The 22,304-nt window shown below is 46.8% G+C and overlaps 1 protein-coding gene across 2 annotated transcripts in view; it reads left to right on the plus strand.

Moving 5' to 3' along the window:
* BEND3 (BEN domain containing 3) overlaps positions 1-22,154 on the plus strand; it is a 33,070-nt gene extending 10,916 nt beyond the window's left edge. Inside the window, exons 2-5 of one of the 2 annotated variants that reach the window (XM_070376516.1) lie at positions 2,015-2,118; positions 4,413-4,460; positions 6,218-6,420; positions 16,253-22,154. In XM_070376516.1, coding sequence (XP_070232617.1) covers positions 2,015-2,118; positions 4,413-4,460; positions 6,218-6,420; positions 16,253-18,502 — 2,605 coding nt within the window. In that variant the 3' untranslated portion in view covers positions 18,503-22,154. The remainder of the gene's footprint in view (positions 1-2,014; positions 2,119-4,412; positions 4,461-6,217; positions 6,421-16,252) is intronic. The other variant, XM_070376517.1, reaches the window with a different exon arrangement.
* The last annotated feature ends 150 nt before the right edge of the window (positions 22,155-22,304 follow it).

Here is a 22,304-nt window from a genome sequence, read left to right on the forward strand (position 1 = left end):
CTTTATAAAGTGCACTCTCTCAGTTATCTATAATTGGTAAGTCTTTTCTGCTTTTCCACTTGTTTGTGGGATCTCTTAGAACTGGCTCTTTGGAAACACCAGTGACTGGTTCCCACTGCTCCGCTCGCCCCTTGTCTTGCTCCGCCCTCACTTCCAGCTCCCAGCCAGGATAGGCAGGAGGCAGATTCAGCCATTTTTCCAGCATGAGGCCCAGAGGTAGGCCTCCCAGGGCTACTGCATTTATGTAGCCAATTTAAGCAACTTATCCTTTGTAATTTGGTATTTGAGTGTCTCAAGCATCCTGTTGTTTCTTAAACATTTGGGGTTACACTATCCTCTCACTCTATGAAGAAAGATAAAGACTATTGGATATTCTAACAAAATTATATATACTCTATGTATACTCTATGTATACTATGTAAAACTTAAAGGTTTTAAAGTATTTAAAACCTTACTTTACCAGTGATGGTCACCTCACCTGAGGCTTTCTAGGCTATTTGGTTAAACAAAAAACTAGCATTTTCACTAATTGGAGTAACTACTGGAATTGGGCTTCCCTGGTGGCTCAGACAGTAAAGTGTGCCTGCAATGCGGAAGACCTGGGTTCAATCCCTGGGTCAGGAGGATCCCCCGGAGAAGGAAATGGCAAACCACTCCAGTACTCTTGCCTGGAAAATTCCATGGATGGAAGAGCCTGGTGGGCTACAGTCCATGGGGTTGCAAAGAGTTGGACATGACTCAGCGACTTGACTTCACTGGAGATTAGTCCTGTTTGAGAGTTACCCTCCCAGAGGTCATCCGTGTCTTAGGGCCTATGCGTTTTAACTAGAGGCAGCAGCAAGTGACACACGCCCCTTTCGCTAGATTCAGTGTTCCCCTGGGCTTGGTCAGGAACATGAAACAGGCACCTTTAGGGGAGAAGCTGATTTTCAGGGACACGGGGATGCATGGTTAGACTGTCTCACATTTTGAGATTCGTGGTGAAGGGATAAGAAGATTTTGAGAAGGAGAGAATGGTAAAACAAATGCTCCAAAGACTTGCAGGCAAAGGAGATTGTAATCCTAGCAGCCTGGTGGGGGACGCTGCAGAAGTTGGCAGCTCTCACAGAACCTATAGTTGTGTAATCGAAAGGAATTTCTGCGGCATGCTTGGCATGCGGGTGTTTAGTGTCCGCCCAGGATGCATAGCCTTGTGACCTTCATCTGGAAGGTGACCAGGAAGTGGAGGGATGGGATGGTGTTGACGCGCTGTCTGTACGTCAGCTTGGAATACCCGGAAGCAACCCACACGTCCCATCCTTCTTGTCAGTACTTCCAAATTATGGAGTCTGTATAAGCACAGAGCAGCCTTGTCTTCCTGGTAGTGACATGCAGGTGAAAGGAGATTTCCAGATGCTAGTGGTCAGAGACATCCAAGGCTGGAAACTGCCCTCGGTGTTCATCAGAAGACTCTTAACAGAAGAATGCAAATTCTATTATTCCCTCTCATGGTGGCTGACTGGAGATATACACAGATTTGGTTTGAATCCTAATTCTACCACCTATTAGCTGCGTGACACTGATCAAGTACCTCCTTCCCCTTGCAGTAGTCAAATTCTTTATTCCTGTAATCAGAATGACATAAAAATAATTTTTCAGCTTCATTGAAGTATGCATGACAAATAAAAATGGTAAATATTGAAGGTATATGCCCTTGGTATTTTTTATTGGTAAAATTGGGATTGAAATCGCTCAGGGTGAGATGGAGGCCACATGAAATGGCCGGGCAGCACCAGGCCCCAAGTTTGCAGGCCAGGGATGTGAATGGGGACCCTCACCTCACTCCCCAGCACATGAGCCAGAGGCACTTAGTTTTCCAGGCCTTGCAGATGGGACATTGCCCAGCTTCTCAATGAGCATGGCTTCTTCACTGTCTAGGAGAGAAGGGGCCCACCACACTGCATTCTGGGTGATTTCTGTGCTAATCTAGCATCTGTCACTGGTCTATAAATGAACACGGAAATGTTTTCCAAAGCAGATGCACTCTGAGTGCCCAGGAAGCCGCCACCCCTGCCTCCCACCTCACCCGTGAGGCTGCGCAGCCCCCTCCGGCCCTCCTGCCACCCGCAGGCGGCTCAGGTGTGTACCCTTCCTTCATCGCCTTCTGCCTTGGGAAGCAGCAGAGCTCGGGATTCAGGTGCTGAGCTGGCGGCGTGGCACGGTGGCGCTCACCGAGTCTCACTCTCGTGGGGACCTCCACATTCGCTGCTCCTCTGAAGTGGAGTGTCAACTATCCAGACCATCTTTGCTTGGTGCCTGTGGTTCTCTGCCAGGTTTTCTCATCACCTCCTGTTTTCCTCTAGGAGTCACTTGTCCTTTTCATGCTTTCTGCTTAGCCGGAGAGGCTTTGTGGATTTCCAGCCCGCACCACCCCCAAATAAGCCTTGTGCCACCTTCTCCCATCCCTGCCTCTCCTCTCCAGAATGTCATTGGTTTTGTGCACTGGGCCCTGTCCGGCTGCCCCGCACTCTCTCCTCCTCCGCCGTTCGGCTGTTTCTCACTTGAGGAGACCGGTTCTGTGGTGGTGCAGTAGGGTCTCCAGGGGCAGGTGGCAGCCCAGTCTTGGTCAAGGTTGGGCCGGAGAGGCTCATTCTCATCTCCTTGAGAAGCCCCTTACCAGTCAGGCCTGAGTTTCTACCCAGCGTTGGCCAACCTTGCTGTCTGAAAAGAGTACTGATGCCCCGCCACCTACTTGGAGCTCTCCCCTCAGAGATACCCAGACTTGAGGTTTATTTCCCTGGAATACAGTGGAGATTGTCTTTGATAAAAATTCAGCTCTGGTAAAGTGGTTCTTGGCCCCTTGAAGTTGACTGACTCACTGTCTATATTCACTCAATCTCCCTGCATGTCTTTTTCAGATAGTAGATAGTTTAGTAAGTAGTAATTAATTTCAGTTTCAAATAAATCTTAAAATTTCTTATTCATTCCTTTGAAAATTAGTAACACAGAGATGAAGACACTTGTTCCTGTCATGAACTAATTGTGATGACTGAGAAGAGTGCCATGCATTGTGCATTGCTATTCTTAGTGACCTTTGAAGTTGTTAGCCTGTACACAGGTCATCCTCTGGTTGTCCCTCCACTGACCTGTCTAAAACGGGACCGCACACCATTCCACAGTTGCTTGTTGAATGGTTTACTGAACTTTGTAGATGGCATCCCCCTTCCTTATACAAATTTCGTGAAGTTACGCCTGTTGCCCTCTGATCAGTTAACTGGAATGGGCACCCAGTACTTGCAGGCAGCTTCACCAGTGGTAAGAACCACAACTCCTCAACGTCATCAGTAAAGGCTGTCAACATTACTACCACATTTATACTTTATCCGATTTGTGGACATGCTGTTACGTTATTTGGGGAATCTCAAAGGCATAATGGTACTTTTAACCATGATGTCCATTCCATTTCGGCTGGGGCAGGGAAACCAGCCCCTGATTCTCCACCAGACCCTGCAGCCCATACGAAGGAGGTGCTGCTAACCCCTCCAGTCTCATTCCCTCATCAATAAATAGAGTGGTTTGGACCAGACTGTATGGAGCTCAGGAGCTTTAAGAACCCATAGTGCCTCTCTCCTCTTGCTTCTGAAGAAAGGGCTAGACCAGCATCATCCAGTAACAGTAGTGAAAGCCACATGTGCAATTTTAAACTTGCTAGTGGCACTCACATAGTGCTATAATGTATGGCACTATTCTCAGTGCCATTTTTAAAAAGGTGAAATTAATTTTAATACTTAGACCAATAAATCTGAAATATTATCATCTTAACATGTAATCAGTATAAAAATTATTAACAAGATATTTTACATTCTTTTTGCCCTGCTGAGTCTTTGAAATCCAGCATGTATCTTACACCACATCTCCATTTGGACTGGCCACATTTCGAGTCCTCTGGAGCCACGCATGACTAGTGGCCACCCTCATGGACAGCACAGGTCTTTTTGGACCACCTGGAATCTTAGGACCTCAGCTCAGGTTCACAGGCTCCACAGCCTGCTGTGGACCTTTGTCAGCCTTTTCACATTGTGGTTAGATGTTTAAGGCAGGGACTGACAGATCATCCAAGCTGAGGTCTTTTGTAAGCCTTGAGTTTCTCAGATCCTTTCATTCCATAAGTGGCTCTCAGTTGATGCTTTAAGATGCATTCTGCCCACATAAAGTCTTGGAGAAGAACTCCCAGCAGGTGCACAGGAGGCTTGGCTGCTTCTGAGCATTTGCAAACAAGAGGATGCAGTTTTCCTTGATGTTGCAGAGTCATATCAACTTAACCTTCTGTTACCCAGAGCCAGGGTTGGGAGGGTAAGGGGATTTCTTATGGGTGGGTGAAATTTTAAAAAATAAACAATAAGTCAAGACTTTGCCTTTGTCTTTTCTTTTAGTGGAACAGAAGATGAACGCAACTGAATTCAGTGAAGATGTAGAAGAAGGTAAAGAAAAAAAAAGCCTCTTTTTAAAAAGTAGTTTAACTTAATACTCTTTTCAAGATATATTCACGTGGTTCAAAACTACTGGATTGGCCAAAAAGTTCCTTTGGTTTTTAAAGTAACACTAAAAGACACATTTTTCATTTTCGCCAGGAACTTTATTGAACAATATAGTCACTGCTGTGTTTCACTACCTTTTGCCATTTTTCAGGCAACTTCATAATTCTATCATCCTAAAACTTTTTATCTTTCTGAGCAAAGAACTATTCCAGGTGCCTTTTACAGTCTTCTAGGGAATTGAAGTTTTTTCCATTAAGAGAATTTTGTAAAGACCAAAATAAATGGACATTTGAAGGTGCCGTGTCTGGTGAAACAGAGGATGAATCAGAACTTCCCAGACAAGCTGTAACAGTTTTTGCCTGGTCATCAAAAGAAACATGAGGTCTTGCGTTATCCTGATGGAAAATCATGCATTTTCAGTTGACTAGTTCCAGACACTTTTTGTCAAGTACTGCTTTCAGTTGGTTTAATTGGGAGCGGTACTTGTTGGAATTGATTGCTTTTCCAGAAGGAGCTTGTAGTAGAGGACTCCCTTCTAATCCCACCATATACACAACATCACCTTCTTTGGATGAAGACGTTTTTGGTGTGGTTGGTGGTGGTTAATTGTTTGCTCCATGATCACTTCTGTTCCACATTGTTGTACAATATCCACATTTCATCACCCATCACAACTGGTTTTAAAAACGGACCATTTTTGTTATATTTAAGTAGAGAATTGCATCTGGAAATGCTGTCAAGGTTTTTTTTCACTTAACTTATATGGAACCCAAACATCAAAGCAATTTAATATAACCAAGCTGGAGAAAATGATTTTTAGTGCTTGATTGAGGTATTGGGAATATATTGGCTATCTCCTGAGTGGTATAATGTTGATTGTGCTCAATTAATGTCTTGATTTTATCACTGCCAACTTCAGCTGGTCTGTATGACCGTCTCTGGACTTCTGAAAGTGAAACTTCACAGTCCACTTTTCATGCATTTGATCAGTGACAGCACCTTCTCCATACACTGCTCAAATCTTTTGTGTGTTTCAGTTGCATTTTTACCTCTCTTGAAGTAATAAAACAATATACTGAAAACATTGCTTTTTCTACTTTTCATCTTCAATATTAAAACGGCTGCACAAAAATTCACCAATTTTGATTTTTTTTTAAATGCACACTGATATGATAGTTATCACAGTACAGTCTAACAAAATTGTTTCTGATGAAATTAAAGACAGTTAAGAGCTACTAGAGCTATCTTATGGAAAAACTTAACGAACCTTTTGGCCAACCCAGTATTAAAAGATACACAATGAAAAATCAAGGAAAAGTCTCCTCTCGTTACTGATTGCCATCCTTCTCCACTCACACTTACGGTATCTTATGTATCTTTCCAGGGTTACTTTTTTAAAAGCACCATTTAAAAGAGTAGTGTGTTTTTCTCCTTCCATCTCTTCTCCCTTCTCCAAGAAAAGACTTTAAAAGCTGCTTTAAACTGAATGTTCTTGGAATATAATATCAGTGTATAGCATGACTAGTGTGGTGAAATATAAATTGGCTGGTTGGAAAGCCAGTTTCATTGATTATTACTCTTGACACTGTTGTTTGAGAATATCAAAAGGTGGCTGCATACAGCCTGGTGCTTGGGGACCCTGCTAAACCAGGCTCTGCCCAGTGGCCTCCCCACTGAGCCCCACTTCTTCTCTGCCACAGTTCTAAAAAACAACACTGTGAAAGTGGAGACAGAGGCCGAAGATGCTGCTCTGGACTGCTCAGTGAATTCCAGGTCCGCCGAGAAGCACCCTCTGGATGGCGTCTTCACTGCTGTCCAGGATTCCAGCAAGAGAAAGCCCCTGGGTGGCGAGGGCCCACTGGACTCAGTCCCGAGCGTGAAGAGGCGGCGGCTTATTCCCGAGGTGAGGGCTTACTGGGAAAGCAGGAACTTGTTGACAGCAAGGACTGTTAATGAAAGCCTACCACATTTCACATAGCCTGCACCTTACTGGAGCAAGTGAGGCTCAGCAGGGCTTTTCCTAAATCAGGTCCATCTTTTGTATTTATTCGGGGAGCTTGTTCAGTGAATCTTTTTGTAAAGAGGACAATTATTTTATAATATGCCCGTTACCCCTAACCTACCTATTTTATAAATTTGCTTTATTTCCTAATCACCTGCTGGTTATAGTGAACTTGGCTGAATTCTGAGAGAGAGAAAATGAAACTGGTCATGGTGGTCCCCTCGAGCAGCCTGCAGTTCCCACGGGAGACAAGACAGGTTCACAAAACAGTGAAGACTGAGGAGAGAGGGGAGTTTGGGAGATGAGAATGCCTGGTCAGCAGAGCCTCCCTGCAGATAGCCAGATCACACCTTAAACTCTTAGCAGAACATTTTCCCAAGCTCTCCAGCCCCCTCCCCTCCCCCTCCCCAACACACTTTTTGGGGGACCCAGGTAGGCATTTCAACTTCTTCATGTCTGTCCAACAGAGCCCAAGTTTCAGAGCTCACTGTCATTAGCCCATACATGGGGTGTCCGCCTGGGACTCCCTGGGTTGCTCTTGGTTTGTTTTAATTCTCCTCTGTTAGATGCTACAGCAGATTGGGAGTTGATAGGTTTTAGAGATTTAGTGAGCCTTTGAAAAGTAAAAACTATCCTTTTTCTTAATTAGCAAAGTCATAAGATTTAAGATTTTCACTGGATTTCAATATGCATGTTTATATTACATTATAATGAGGACTGCTCTGCATTCCACATCATGGAACACTGAGGTTTACATTCATTTATTTATTTTATTTTGGCTGTGCTGGGTTTTCTCTAGCTGCAGCAAGCAGAGGCTACTCTGTAGTTGAGTGTGGACTTTTCAGGTTGAGGAGCACAGGCTCAATAGTTGTGATACATGGGCCTAATTGCTCCTTGGCATCTTCCCAGACCAGAGATTGAACCTGTGTCTCCTGCATTGGCAGGCGGATTCTTTACCACTGAGTCACCAGGGAAGCCCCACATACCTTTTCTTGTTTCATTTAATCCATATAACAGTGATGAGAGAATTAGTATCTCCTCCACATAAGTTTAAGTCAAGTGCCAGAACGCCAGTGGGGCAGCCTTGTTGCTGGTGTGAGGTGTCAGGAGTGACTTAGAACACTCAGCACCCTGCTTCATATCGAGGAGGTGAGCCCCACCTTCTCTGATCCAGCCCATAGGAATGGTCAATTCCAGAATGATCGGAGCCTGGAGTCAGATAAGGGGGAGTTCACCATGGAGCCTTTGGCTGGTACTATGAGCTCCCAAACTCAGGTCCCTCTATGGTGATGGGAGTGACACAGCTCCCTCATTGGTTCCTTGTGTGGAGCATCGAGACAAGCCCAGCAGAGAGCCTGCCCCATGTCAGTTTTCAGAAGGGTTTATTTATTGCTCCCTAACCCCCATCTCCAACTACCACCCATTATGGTCAGCTGCCTCCCTCCACATTTATCAGGAGGAAAATGACATGCAATTGCCAAGAGAGGCCTTCTGATGCCTTCCCAAACACCCCAGGCCTGAACGCCCTTGATTCTGAGCACCTTCCATCTTCTCCCTCGACCCCAAGGAAGGGGGTGAGGGCGAGGGGAGGAATTGATTGGCAGCCCTGATGCTAAAGGTCCATCACTTCAAACCCCTATCATTGCTGAAGGCCTGTTCATGAGTGACATTTAGTACAATGCTTAGAAGAAAAATAAAACCTCCCTCCAAAAATTTAACAAAAGGCTGTATAAAGACATATTTGGCGCTTCCGCTGGGAAAGGCACCATAGCCAAATACAGCAGATGTGGGAGGTGAGTAGCCAGCATTTTTATTGCTAATCATCTTTTTGTTCACAGAAGTGGGAGTGATATTCAAGAGCCCTGTGCCAGGTAGAAGTTAGCTTTGTTCTCCTGGGGTTCCTTGTATCTTTGTTTTTAATCCTAAAGTGTGCCTGTGGTTTGTTTTTCAACTGGAGAGTGGAAATGCCATCTCGTTGAATCAGTGCAAATGTACTGAAGACCTCCTAAGTGTCATTCACTGTGATCCCAGCTGGAGGTTCATCGTCGTTTCCACAGCAGCCCTAGCGGATAGGCACTGTGACCCTTCCCAGTTGAGTGAGCCTCCAAGAGGCTAGCGCTCCCACGCCTGCTTGATTTGGAACTGCACTTAAACACGGATGACCCTGAGGATTGTGGGGTGTTTGTAAGATGCTGTGAGGAGCTCCTGCTCTGATATTTGGCCATCCCTATGGTCTTTCTCTTCACCCCTCATTATAGTTGCTTTATCCCCCCAGATTCTCATTTTTGGGGGCATGTTAGCACATTCTTCATCCTTGCCATACACTGTCAGCAGTGTAAGGATGACCCAAAGGATAAAAGCCATGAGGGCAGAGACTGGCTTGTTCCCTATGTCCCCAGGGCCTTGTAATATTTGTTTACTGGCTCTGTGTGGTAGACAGCTTATCCATTCCTTGTCACTAGCTATACCTGGTTATTTAAGGATGATGATGATGAAGATAAACATTCTATTAAAAGTGAAGAGCGTCACCCTTGCCTCACTTTGAGTGGTGCTGCCAGCCCCCTAGGAGCCCTTTTGCATGGTCTGCCCTTGATGCCACAGCAGTCCTCAGTTCCCTACACTGGAGGCATGCTGCTTTCTTGGTGTTCCAGTTTGCTGACTCTGGGCACCATTTAGCTATTCCTCTTTCATTGAACTGAATTCAGTGACTGCTCTTGCATTTGGAGTCCTGAAGAAGATGCTCAGTGCTGGGAGCCTCTCCGTGGTGACCCAATCCCCAAGATGTCACTGGGCATGGACATGTGGGAGCCCCCTTAATAACCTGCTCGTGCCTCACTGGTAACTTTACGTCAGCTTCTTCTTGATCAGTCAGATTCTCCACCTGAGAGAGTCGGGCATTCCTGCTTGGGTCTGAGTGCTAGCAGAAGAACGAAACGTGCGATTGGATCTGGTACTGCAGAGCCTGAGCTGGGTAGCAGAGTTCCCATATGGTTGGAAGATGAGCCTTGGAGAATTGGGAATGGTGTCAGCCAGACACCAGTGCCAAGTAGCTCAGATTTAAAGATTTCCTGATACTCCTAGACAGCTGAGCAGAGATTTTATCAGCAGCAGCAAATGCAGCCAGTCCATCGTCACCTTGGCAGTGTTTGTGGAATTAAATGGAGCACTGAGTGGACAGAACCTCAGTGTGGGCATATCTTAGGACCTTCTCTTTGGTGCTTGTGTCGTGTTCTATGTTGAATTGTGTATCCAAGGTCTCTGGGAGCGAGGAATATTGCCCTCTGCTGGGACTCTAACTTAATTTTTATTTAAGCAAGTTAGCCAAAAATGTTTGTATTGATGGCAGTGTTTCTAACATGCCTGGTAGAAACTAAAATATTTTTATTAATGAGGCTGACTAGTGAGAGTTATTGGGGATTTCCAGTTCTGATCGACTCTGGCCTCTGCCTGCAGTAGGAATGTGGGGGGGGTCAAACTACTTCTGTTTGTTTTGTTCAGACAGTTCACCCAAAAACTTTTCTCTGTGCTTATTTCCTACTCCGAGTATTAATGAAGGCAGATCCCCTTCAAGAACATGTACTCTTGTTGCATGGCATGTGAGTTTCTGGTAACCTCTCTGCATAGAATCTTATTTTAAATGTATTAGTGGAACTGCTTGTTACAAAGCCTTTGCTTGTCCCTTTCTAAAATCAGCTGTAATATAATTATGATTTTCTTTAATAATTGGCATTACACACTCAAATTTCTCTACATTGGTAAAACCTCATGTAAATCTCATAATCCGTAGGACCTCCAAAATTATTTTGGTGCAGTAAAATTTAATGGTGAGTAAATTGCTAAAAATCTTATTTATAATCTATAGGAATTAGCAGGTAAGAAGTTTTGAATTTATTAGGGCAGTGCTTTTCAACAGTTGTAAATCCACCTTACAGAGTCATTCGGTTCACATATTTGGATTTGTATGTAAATATATAGACACAGAGAAAGAACAGAATTTCTTGAATGTATTTACTGTGTGCAGTGCCCTCTGATATTTTCTGTTGTTTTCTTTCTTTCCTTCCTGTCTTTCACACTTCCTCCTCCCCTCCCTCTTTTATGCTGGTCTTGATCTATCAAATCAGTGTCATCATTTCTGAATGGGTCATATGACAAACCACAGTTCCAAACACGCTGCCTCAGGGGTAAAGATTTTCAACCGTCTCCATTCCTTCCTTTCTCCATATTTCTGATGTGTGTAACGTGGTTTCTTTCCTTTCTTCCTTCCTTTTTAAAATTATCGTTTGCTCTCTGCCATATAGCAGAACTAAACAACTGAAAAGAGTCTGAAACCCTACCTCGAGCTCACCTGTGCTTCTTGGACTCCTCCAGCCCAGCCTTTAGGGCAAACAGACCTCTAAGAATTCCTTCTATGAGTGACTTACACTGTTACACGGGAGGAAAGTTCTCTTTTTATTTAAGTTCTTAAGTTACTTATACCTTCCTTAACTCAGGTTCTTAAGTTCTCCTCTTTATTTAATAGTTAAGAGTAATCATTACAGAGAAGGCAGTGGCACCCCACTCCAGTACTCTTGCCTGGAAAATCTCATGGACGGAGGAGCCTGGTAGGCTGCAGTCCATGGGGTCGAGAAGAGTCAGACACGACTGAACGACTTCACTTTTCACTTTCATGCATTGGAGAGGGAAATGGCAACCCACTCCAGTGTTCTTGCCTGGAGAATCCCAGGGACAGGGGAGCCTGGTGGGCTGCTGTCTATGGGGTCGCACAGAGTCCCAGACACAACTGAATCGACTTAGCAGCAGCAGCAGTAATCATTACAACTAGTTCAATAAAAAGCCCATTGTATTGTCACTGCTCTGGCTGGGAAGAGCACTGTTAATAACAGTCGTACTATAACAGTAAACATTTATTAAGCACTTACTGTGATTCAGACGTGGGCTCAGCGCATCATGTTCATTATCTAATTAGATCCTCATAGCTACCCTGGTACCTGAGACAGGGACCATTATATATTCCTGAGTGACACACAGGAAGCTGACATGTGAGGGGTCACGCAGAGGACCCATCCACTCCCTTATACCTCCCTTATTTTTGTTGTTTAGTCGCTAAGTTGTGTGTGACCTTTTGTGATTCCAAGGACTATAGTCGTATTTAGATATGTATGACTCTTCTGCACCCCCACGGAATGGACCCCACCAGGCTCTTCTGTCCATGAGGTTTTCCAGGCAGGAATACTGGAGTGCGTTGCCATTTCTTCCTCCAGGGGATCTTTTAGACCCAGGGATTGAATCGAACCCGTGTCTCCTGCATTGGCAGGCAGGTTCTTTACCACTGCGCCACCAGGGAGGCCTTATACCTCCCTACACTCATGTTATTCATGAAGCTAGTAGCCTCTGTGAACATTTTTCTTAAACATTTATTTGAGAGGGATAGACACTTTACCCTGCTTAACAAATGTTCAGTGAGCGCTCTGTGTCCCAGGCACTTTGCAGGACACTGGAGATGGAGTAGGGAAGACCTGGTCCCACAGGTAACCATCATGCAGTGTGGTGAGGGTACAGATAGGTCTCAGGGACGAGACCCCACCAGGGAGAGGGGTGGACAGCAGGCTCGCTCCAGCCCAGTAGCCCTTGGTCCTCTGCTCACGGGCAGTAATAGGAGGGTCAGGGATCTCTGACCCTAATTACCTAATTACCTCCATGGGATAATTAGGGCTTCCGTGATAGCTCAGATGGTAAAGAATCTGCCTGCAATGCAGGAGACCCAAGTTCCATCCCAGGGTTGGCTCCATGGGGTTCCAAAGAGTCAGACATAACTGAGTGAATAATACAGTCATACATGGGATAATTAAAGCACTTGAAAGAATCCTATTATTTTTTAGGTTCCTGAGAGTAAGGTAGGTGTTTTTTTGCACAGTTGTTGTCAGCAGAGATGCAGGAGAAAAATTAACCTGTGTTTAATATGAGTCTGATGATTCCATTATCTAAAAAAGAAGGTCTGGGGAATTCTGTGACGGTCCAATGGCAAGGACTCCCAGCTTCCATGCAGGGGGCACGGGGCATGAATAGGGAGATCTGTCCATGGTCTCTTTCCAACTCAGGCCTTTGTATTGCTCACCTGCTGCTGTAGTGGCAGTCCCCTCAGAGACTGTCTCTTTTCCCTGTGTTTTTTCTTTTTTTCCCTAAGGTTGCAAGAGTAAAGCACCTCGTGTACTGTGTTACGCTGGCATTAGTGTTATCTGAAGGCTTATAAATGACACCCAATCTGCCTGCATGAGATAAACCAGGGATAAACACTGTCTTCTAGCCCTGGCCATCCAGAGAGGCCCAATGGGTTGTTGGAAATGCAGAGCCTTGAATCAGAATCTGTATTTTCACTAGATCTCAGGCAATATATATGGACATTAGACTTTAGAAGTGCCGCGGTAGGTCAGACTACACAGCCATATTTTCCCCCAGCGTCCTAAGGATGCTTTATTCTCTTGCATTTTCTAGTTGCCCAAGGCTCGCACATGTCTGTAGAAGAACATGCTTTGTGCTTCGACCCTACCTGCTCCCCTGACGCCCACCACTGCTCTCCAATTAGCTCTTCTGCTTAAATAGGCGCTCAAAAATATATTCCAGTATACTTTGGGGTCAAATTCAACATTTGTCAAAAACAGGTTTATGAGTGAAATGTAATGAACAACATATTTAAAGCATACCATTTGATATGTTTTGACGTGTATATACCAGTGAAACCACACCACATAAGATGAGAAACAAAGCCATCACTTGTTACCTTGAAAGTTTATTTGTGTCCCTTTGCGTCCTTTCTTTCCCCTGCTTTCTGTCACTAAAGATGCGTTTGCCTTTTCTAGAATTTTATACGAATGGCATCCTACAGGCCTCTTTTATCTATCTGGTTTCTTTTACTCAGCTTAATTATTTTGAGGTTCATCATGAGTACCAGGTTGGTCAGCTCTGCTGCTGAGTAGTACTCTGCTGTAAACACAGTGCATCTATATACTTGTTCATAAAAATTAGGGTTGTTTCCAGTTGGGAGCTGTTTATAAACAGGGCTGCCATGAATATCTGCATAAAAGTATTTGATCGTGTGCTTTCATTTTGCTTGGTAAATAAATAACTAGGAGTGGAATATACCTGGATCATATGGTCCAACATATAACTTCTTAAAAAAAATACCAACTGTTTTCCAAGGTGGTTATACCATTTTATATCTACCCTAGCAGCCTATGAGAATTCTAGTTCCTTCATGTCATCTCTGTCACTCAGTATCATCTGTCTTTTTTGATTATACCCATTCTTGTGGGGAGTGATATGCTATCTCAGTGTGGTTTTAATGTCATGCATGTTCTTAAGCATCTTTTATACAGGATCTTAGTTCCCTGATCAGGGATCCAACCCATGCCCTGTGCAGTGGACGTGTGGAGTCTTAACCACTGTACCTCCATGGAAGTCCCACTGAGCATCTTTTTATATGATTATTTGCCATTTATATAGCTTCTCCAAAGTGACTGTTGAAACTTAATTGGGTTCTGTGTCATTGAGTTTGAGTGTTCTTTATGTAAGCTGGATTCAGGTCCTTTATCAGATAAATGATATGTCTGATTTCTTCCAGTCTAGGCTTGTTTTTCCGGAGAAGGCAGTGGCACCCCACTCCAGTACTCTTGCCTGGAAAATCCCATGGACAGAAGAGCCTGGTAGGCTGCAGTCCATGGGGTCGCTAGGAGTCGGACATGACTGAGCAACTTCACTGTCACTGTTCACTTTCCTGCATTGGAGAAGGAAATGGCAACCCACTCCAGTGTTCTTGCCTGGAGAATCCCAGGGATGGCGGAGCCTGGTGGGCTGCTGTCTATGCGGTCGGACAGAGTCGGACACGACTGAAGTGACTTAGCAGCAGCAGGCTTGTTTTTCATTTTTTAAAGAAGTTTTAAATTTTAATGAAGTCCAGTTTATTAATTTGTTTTCTTATGGATTGTGCTTGTGTGTTATATCTGAGAAGTATTTGCCTAAAACAGTTTCATAAAGGATTGCTCTTCTGTTTTCTTCTAGAGGTGTTAGAATTTTAATTTGAAAGTGAAAAGTGAAAGTCGCTCAGTCGTGTCTGACTCTTTGCGACCTCATCAACTATACAGTCCATGGAATTCTCTAGACCAGAATACTGGAGTGGCTAGCCTTTTCCTTCTCCAGGGGCTCTTCCTAACCCAGGAATCGAATCCAGGTCTCCCACATTGCAGGTGGATTCCTTACCAGCTGAGCTACAAGGGAAGCCTGGAATTTTAAGTTAGTTTTTATTTTTACATTCATGATCCATTTTTTAGTTAATTTTTTATATGATACATGTAGGATGAAAGTTTTTTCTTTTCTTTTTTTTTGCATATGTATGTCCAATATTTCTAGCATCATTTGTTGAAAAGATTCTCCTTTCTCTACTGAATTGCCTTTGAACCTGTGTTGAAAATCATTTGTCCATATATATGTCAGTAAACCTCTTAAACCATCCAGGGCCTGGCAATAGGGAAAACCACTAATAAAAGCAGTGAGGACCCTGGGATCCCAAATGGTCTGGGCAGTCGCCTTCTGGTATGAAGCTTGGACTCAAGCTTTGGTATCTCGAACAGGTCCTGGGAGTACATTGAGAGTGGACCTGCAAAGTATGTCAGCCTTGGGCAAGTTGAGGAGATAATTCCTAAAATCATTAATTCTCTCACTGTCTTTTATTGAGCAAGGCTGGAGAGTACATTGAAAGTACCTTTCTAGATGCATAGGAAAGGTGTTAATTCATTACACACAGGGGGTACTTCAGGACCTGGGGCTTAAAACTCTTTGGCAGTTCTGATTGAGAAGGGCTGCTGGAACTAGGAGACTGAGACTTAGAAACCTGGGAGGCCTCACCGCTTCACGGAATCTGCAGTGGGCTGGGCTTGGGGCAGTTCTGGGCCTTTTCAGTCTGAAATAAGACATGACTCCAGGCAGTGGTAGAGTTGGCAGCTGACTGTGGTTCTCTAGATTCCAGTTCTTCCATGCTCAGCACCGTGCATCTTGGGAGCTGTCCAGAGTAGAGATGCCTGCTCTCCTAGAGTCTGCAGACTGGACAACAAGCTGTGCTTTCTGTAGATGCTATTGGCAGGACTCCTGCCTGTCTGAGAGCAGTCAGGGCAATTAGGTGACCTGTCCATAGCCAGGTTGCCACAGGAGCACTTCCTGTTCCTGGGGTCTCTCTCCCATCCCTCATGGGCTCTCGCCAGGCCTTGTCAGCATCTGTGCTCGGTCTGTGGACAGGAAGTTCAGGGATGGTGTCCTATGGGAATTGAAAGCCACCAGGGTCCAGCCTGAGCCTCTCAGGGATTAGGGAGAGCAAGCAAGTTTGGCCCTGGGATGCAGGTTTGTGTTGGTGGCTTCCCTTGTGGCTCAGACTGTAAAGCGTCTGCCTACAATCCCGAAGACCCAGGTTTGATCCCTGGGTCAGGAAGTTCCCCTGGAGAAGGAAATGGCAACCCACTCCAGTATTCTTGCCTGGAAAATCCCATGGATGGAGGAGCCCGGTAGGCTACAGTCCATGAGGTTGCAAAGAGTTGGACACGACTGAGCGACTTCACTTCACTTCTGGACCCACAGAATGGTTCCCAGGCAAGGGAAACACTTTCTCATAGGCTCCTGAGGTTGACCTGGGCCCCTCTGTGTGTGACATAGATCAGAACCCTCACCTGATATACCTTTTGTCTTTCAGGCACTCCTAGCAGGCATGCGGAACCGGGAGAACAGCTCGCCCTGCCAGGGCAACGGGGAGCCGGCAGGCCGGGGCAAGAACTTGGTCTCCATGTGGCCGGGAGAGGAGGAGCCTGGCCACGACGTGAGCACGCCCTCCTACAAGAAGCCTCTGTATGGTATCTCACACAAGATTATGGAGAAGAAGAACCCTCCCGCGGGGGACATGCTCAACACCTATGAGCTCTCAGAGAAAGTGAATCCCAGCAACAGCCCCTCACCGCTGCGGCTCCTGAACGAGACACAGAAGCGGGACACTGGCGGCCCCGCAGCAGCCACCGACAGCGACCCCAACATCTACTTTCTCATCCAGAAGATGTTCTACATGCTCAACACGCTCTCCTCCAACATGTCGCAGCTGCACAGCAAGGTGGACCTGCTCTCCCTGGAAGTGAGCCGCATCAAGAAGCAGGTGAGCCCCACTGAGATGGTGGCCAAGTTCCAGCCGCCGCCCGAGTACCAGCTCACGGCGGCCGAGCTCAAACAGATCGTGGACCAGAGCCTGTCGGGCGGTGACCTGGCCTGTCGCCTGCTGGTGCAGCTTTTCCCAGAGCTCTTCAGCGACGTGGACTTCTCCCGGGGCTGTGGCGCCTGTGGCTTCGCGGCCAAGCGGAAGCTGGAGTCGCTGCACCTGCAGCTCATCCGGAACTATGTGGAGGTCTACTACCCGTCGGTGAAGGACACGGCCGTCTGGCAGGCTGAGTGCCTGCCCCAGCTCAACGACTTCTTCAGCCGCTTCTGGGCCCAGCGGGAAATGGAGGACAGCCAGCCCAGCGGCCAGGTGTCTGGCTTCTTCGAGGCCGAGCCCCAGGTGGATGCTGGCCACTTCCTGGACAGCAAGGAGCAGGAGGAGGCCCTGTCCCTGGACCGCAGCAGCACCATCGCCTCTGACCATGTGGTGGACACGCAGGACCTCACCGAGTTCCTGGACGAGGCCTCATCCCCGGGCGAATTTGCGGTCTTCCTTCTGCACCGGCTGTTCCCTGAGCTCTTCGACCACAGGAAGCTGGGCGAGCAGTACAGCTGCTATGGGGATGGCGGCAAGCAGGAGCTGGACCCGCAGCGTCTACAGATCATCCGCAACTACACAGAGATCTACTTCCCCGACATGCAGGAGGAGGATGCCTGGCTGCAGCAGTGTGCCCAGCGCATCAACGACGAGCTGGAGGGCCTGGGGCTGGACGCGGGCAGCGAGGGCGAGCCCCCGCGAGACGACTGCTACGACTCATCCAGCCTGCCCGATGACATCTCCGTGGTCAAGGTAGAAGACAGCTTCGAGGGCGAGCGGCCCGGCCGGCGGTCCAAGAAGATCTGGCTGGTGCCCATCGACTTCGACAAGCTGGAGATCCCGCAGCCCGACTTCGAGGTGCCGGGCGCCGACTGCCTGCTGAGCAAGGAGCAGCTGCGCAGCATCTACGAGAGCAGCTTGTCCATCGGCAACTTTGCCTCGCGCCTGCTGGTGCACCTGTTCCCGGAGCTCTTCACCCACGAGAACCTGCGCAAGCAGTACAACTGCAGCGGCTCCCTGGGCAAGAAGCAGCTGGACCCGTCCCGTATCAAGCTCATCCGCCACTACGTGCAGCTGCTCTACCCACGGGCCAAGAATGACCGTGTCTGGACACTGGAGTTCGTGGGCAAACTGGACGAGCGCTGCCGGCGCCGGGACACAGAGCAGAGGCGCTCCTACCAGCAGCAGCGCAAGGTCCACGTTCCGGGCCCTGAGTGCAGGGACCTGGCCAGCTATGCAATCAACCCTGAGCGGTTCCGGGAGGAATTTGAGGGGCCCCCGCTGCCCCCCGAAAGGAGCAGCAAGGACTTCTGCAAGATCCCCCTGGACGAGTTGGTGGTGCCCTCGCCCGACTTCCCGGTGCCTTCGCCGTACCTGCTGTCCGACAAAGAAGTGCGCGAGATCGTGCAGCAAAGCCTCTCCGTGGGCAACTTCGCCGCCCGGCTGCTCGTCAGGCTCTTCCCCGAACTCTTCACCACCGAGAACCTGCGGCTGCAGTACAACCACTCCGGGGCATGCAACAAGAAGCAGCTGGACCCCACACGCTTGCGGCTCATCCGCCACTACGTGGAGGCCGTGTACCCGGTGGAGAAGATGGAGGAGGTGTGGCACTACGAATGTATCCCGAGCATCGACGAACGCTGCCGCCGCCCCAACAGAAAGAAATGCGACATCCTGAAGAAAGCCAAGAAGGTGGAGAAGTGAGGGGTACCAGGGGCACTGAGCGTCGCCCCTCCCCCATGAGCCCGAGCCGCGTCCGCAGCCGCGCACGTTATATCGGCGGGGCGGGGCCTGCTGCATTTGCACACGCGATCGCCCAGCCGGTCACGGCCACACAAAGAAGCCTCGCATTTGGTCTCTTGTACTTAAAACTTTTGTCCTGTGTTCCTGTGGTGCAGCCAGAGTCTGGGAGAGCAGAGCTGCGAGGGCAGAGGGGCCGTCAGGGTTCCCTCTCCTCGGCAGTTGTCCTCCCAGCCCCCTCACCATTTGAAATGCAAATCAAGCAACCCTCTTGTTCCTCTGCCCACATTTTACGTCTTCAATTTTTATTAAAAAAAAATTTTTTTTTTAATTAAAAAGAAACCCTTTTTAAGTAAATCATTGGGCTCTGTGGAGGCCATTTTACTCAGAAAAAAAATTTTTTTTCTTTAATATTTGAGATGTACTGTAAGATGACTTGAGTCACTGGGAATTTTTTTTAAGATGGTTTCAGATATATGAAATTTTTAGAAGTGCCATGTTCATGCATGATGGCTGATAGCTTCAGGTGGCATAGAGACGGATTTTACTGACCTTGTCTTTTATTAATACATCGGATTTTGGAAGAGTCAGGACGCCTCTTGGATGGCGGTGGAGGGGATGGGGTAGCTCGGTGTCCTTTCTGGCCACGGTCAGTTGCTCGCTCCCTCCCACTGTGGTGCTGAGGAAGGGGCTGCGGGGACTGCTGGCCTGGCCTGTCTCACCCTGCTGTGCCAGGTGAATGTTGCTCACCCTGTAGACAAGAACACTGGATGGCGATGATGGTGATATGAATGTAGATAGACGTGGAGACACGTTCACAGTGTCTTCATTTGAGCTGTGTCCTTCCACTGCCCTCTTTCCTTCCTCCTCAAGGATGCTGGTTAGAGGGGCAAACATTTCCTTGGAAAACTGTGTGTGGTTATTTGGCTTCTTGTTTAAGGATGGGCCCCATTGGGCTCACTAAGAACTGTTTACTTTCCATGTGTGTATTTGTATAAAACCCAGGTTCTGGGAGCTGTATGGTGGCTTCACCACACCTCAGTGTTGGCTCCTCCAGTCAGTACACATCCTTGTTCCTCAGGGCCGGGCCTAAACCGTGGCCTGTCTTGAGGATACCTGGTGTTGGAAGGACACAGGCCATCCGAAATAGGGCTCCCATATCCCTTTCCGGGGTCCACTCAGAGCTTTCTCTTTGGGCCCCCAGAAGGTCCTGCTCTCCTACATCTGGCCGGTCCCTCGGCCTCAGGATGAGACACCTCTTTTCTCTTCCCTGGTTGGGAAGGTCACACTGCTCCAGGCCAGTGGCATGCTCTCCAGGATTCCAACCAGGAAACTCCCCAACAGGTAAAGTCCTTAATGTAAAAACAGTACTTTTACCTACCTGACTTTGGGGGCTAGTGCCTAAGAGGGAAAGGGAACAGTCTAAACACAATACATTATACCAGAAAGCAAGAAAATAAATTGAATCACACAGGGTAGTCGTAAAACCCTTGTGGAATGTTAATTTAATAACCTAATGGCTTAATATTTTGCTACCTTAAAATGCAGAAATAATAGAAACAATCTGTGAATTCTTTTCATACAGATAAGGACTTCAGCATTACTGACTGATGGAACTTTGCCTGCACTCGCGGCCATTTTTTTTTTTAATGCCAGGATTCTGAGCAGTGTGAAGTTGCCGATCTAACTTTAGTAAATCTGCTTTTAAATGTCATTTACAGATTATTTCAGTTGTTAACTGCGGACCTAAATTATTACAATTTGGAAACACACAGGGACTTAATGACTCTTTCTCACCCACCCACATACATGTGTACACACACATTTCTTAGTAAAAAACTGAAGTGAGATGAAGGGGACCGACATGAATAACAAGCTCAACCTCTTTGTGCCTGGAAAGGAGGAGGACTGGAGCAGCCGGAGACTCACTTCCCCCTCTCCTGGGCCTTTCTCTATGCCTTAGTCTCTCCAGCACACAGATGCATGCCTGCGTGCATGTGCGTGCACACACACCCAAAGATGGCAGTGGCACTCTCTCCCTCACCGGGATCCTGCGAGTGGGAGGGTGCTGTGGAATTTGTTCTGGTCTCTAGGATGTATCCAAGAGGATTCCAAGCCATGTGAAAATTGCCCTGCTTTCTAGAGGGTGGAATGTGACCCTGCAACTTCAGAAGCACAATCATTTAATAATTTTTTTTTAATCATCCTGTCTACCCACAAGAGACATCAACAGGTTCTAGGAATTAAATATATCTCTTTACAACCTAGAGCATGTCCAGTTTTTGGAAACCGTGTTTTGATGGTTTCTTTAATACTTTTCCTGTATGGGGCTTCTTCCCCCAAATCTTAGAGTCCCTTCCAGTGAAGAGAGGTGGACGCTCTCTGTGAGCTGTATCTTGTCTCTCTGGACCGACTCACCAGGAACCACCTGCAGGTCCTGAGTCTGTCTGTGTGGTGTTCTCAGCCTCCAGCCATACAGGTGGGCTCCAGGGGCTTTTTTTTTTTTTTTACATGAAGCAATAGAATTATAAAATACCTAAATTTTTTTCAAAATGTAATGTTTTCCATAATCTGTTGGCAAAACCCCTACTCCCTCCCCATCTAAATTCTTTGATTTTTGTTAATACTTGCTTGTGTTTGGGGAATTTTTTCTCCCTCACATCCAGAAGTAGCACAGACACATTCTGATATTGAGTAAAATAGCACGTCACAATAGGTGGTAGTGTCCCTCGTTTTTCTGTTAGTGAGTTTTAAAAGAATGTACGAAGATAGTCATGAATGTACTAAGTGTTCTAATCCTGCTTCCGTTCACTTTGGCTGTGTCTACATGACAACACAGGTTTGACAGGGAATAAAGTTGTGCCCAGTGTCATGGGTGTTAGTGTGCCCCTCCCCCTCAGTGTTGGACCCCACCCTTCCCTGCTTTTTAAGTTTGGTGGGAGGGGGTACCACATCAGCAGCAATCATCAACCAACCAATGGGATCTACTTAGTGGTAAGCGGATTAACTGTTTAAATGCTAAGAGTCACTGGCCTAACCACACCATAGTATGGCCACTTGGGTTCCTGCAGACATGGCTTCATTTTCCACCTTTCCCCCAAATGTTTACTTCTTGCCTGATTGAGGAGGAGGGTCTCAAGACCTCAGATTGGAGGCCATTGAGCTCTTAACCCTGCCTCACCATGGAGAGAGATGCTATGAAGTGGTGGGACTTCCTGGTGGTCCAGTGGTTACCACTCCCTGCTTCCACTGCAGGGGGCACGGTTTCTATCCCTGGTCAGGGAACTAAGATCTCACATGCTATAGGGCCAAAAAAGAAGTGGGCCCCTGGGCCAAGGGACTCTTAATGTCGTTCAGAGATACTTGTCTCTTGTAGATCCAGCCTTAATGTTTTTCTGACATCCTAGTGATAGCAGACCCTGCGCAAAGTGGATATCAGAGTTAATACTGTGAGGAGACAAAATAATGAGAATAGTTTTACCAAAGATAATGAAACATTGCATAATGTCTGCATTTTACCATTGATTTGAGTGCACCCTTAGAAAACTGAATGTAACAAAAACCCAGGACATTTTTTGGAAATTGTATGCTCTCTAGCAACTGTGTGAATTTTTATACAAGCACTGTTTTATGAGCTATATAAAATGTTATAAAAATACGGTCTCCTAACATCTTATTTTCTTAGGGCAGAGGTCTCTCAGAAGGTATGGGTCTATTTGTCTTTGCTTGGGGCTTCACCACCCGCTCCCAGGGGAGGGCAGGGGCA

The sequence above is a fragment of the Bos mutus genome, chromosome 9 (genome assembly GCF_027580195.1).
Source record: "Bos mutus isolate GX-2022 chromosome 9, NWIPB_WYAK_1.1, whole genome shotgun sequence".
Taxonomy (NCBI): Eukaryota; Metazoa; Chordata; class Mammalia; order Artiodactyla; family Bovidae; genus Bos; species Bos mutus.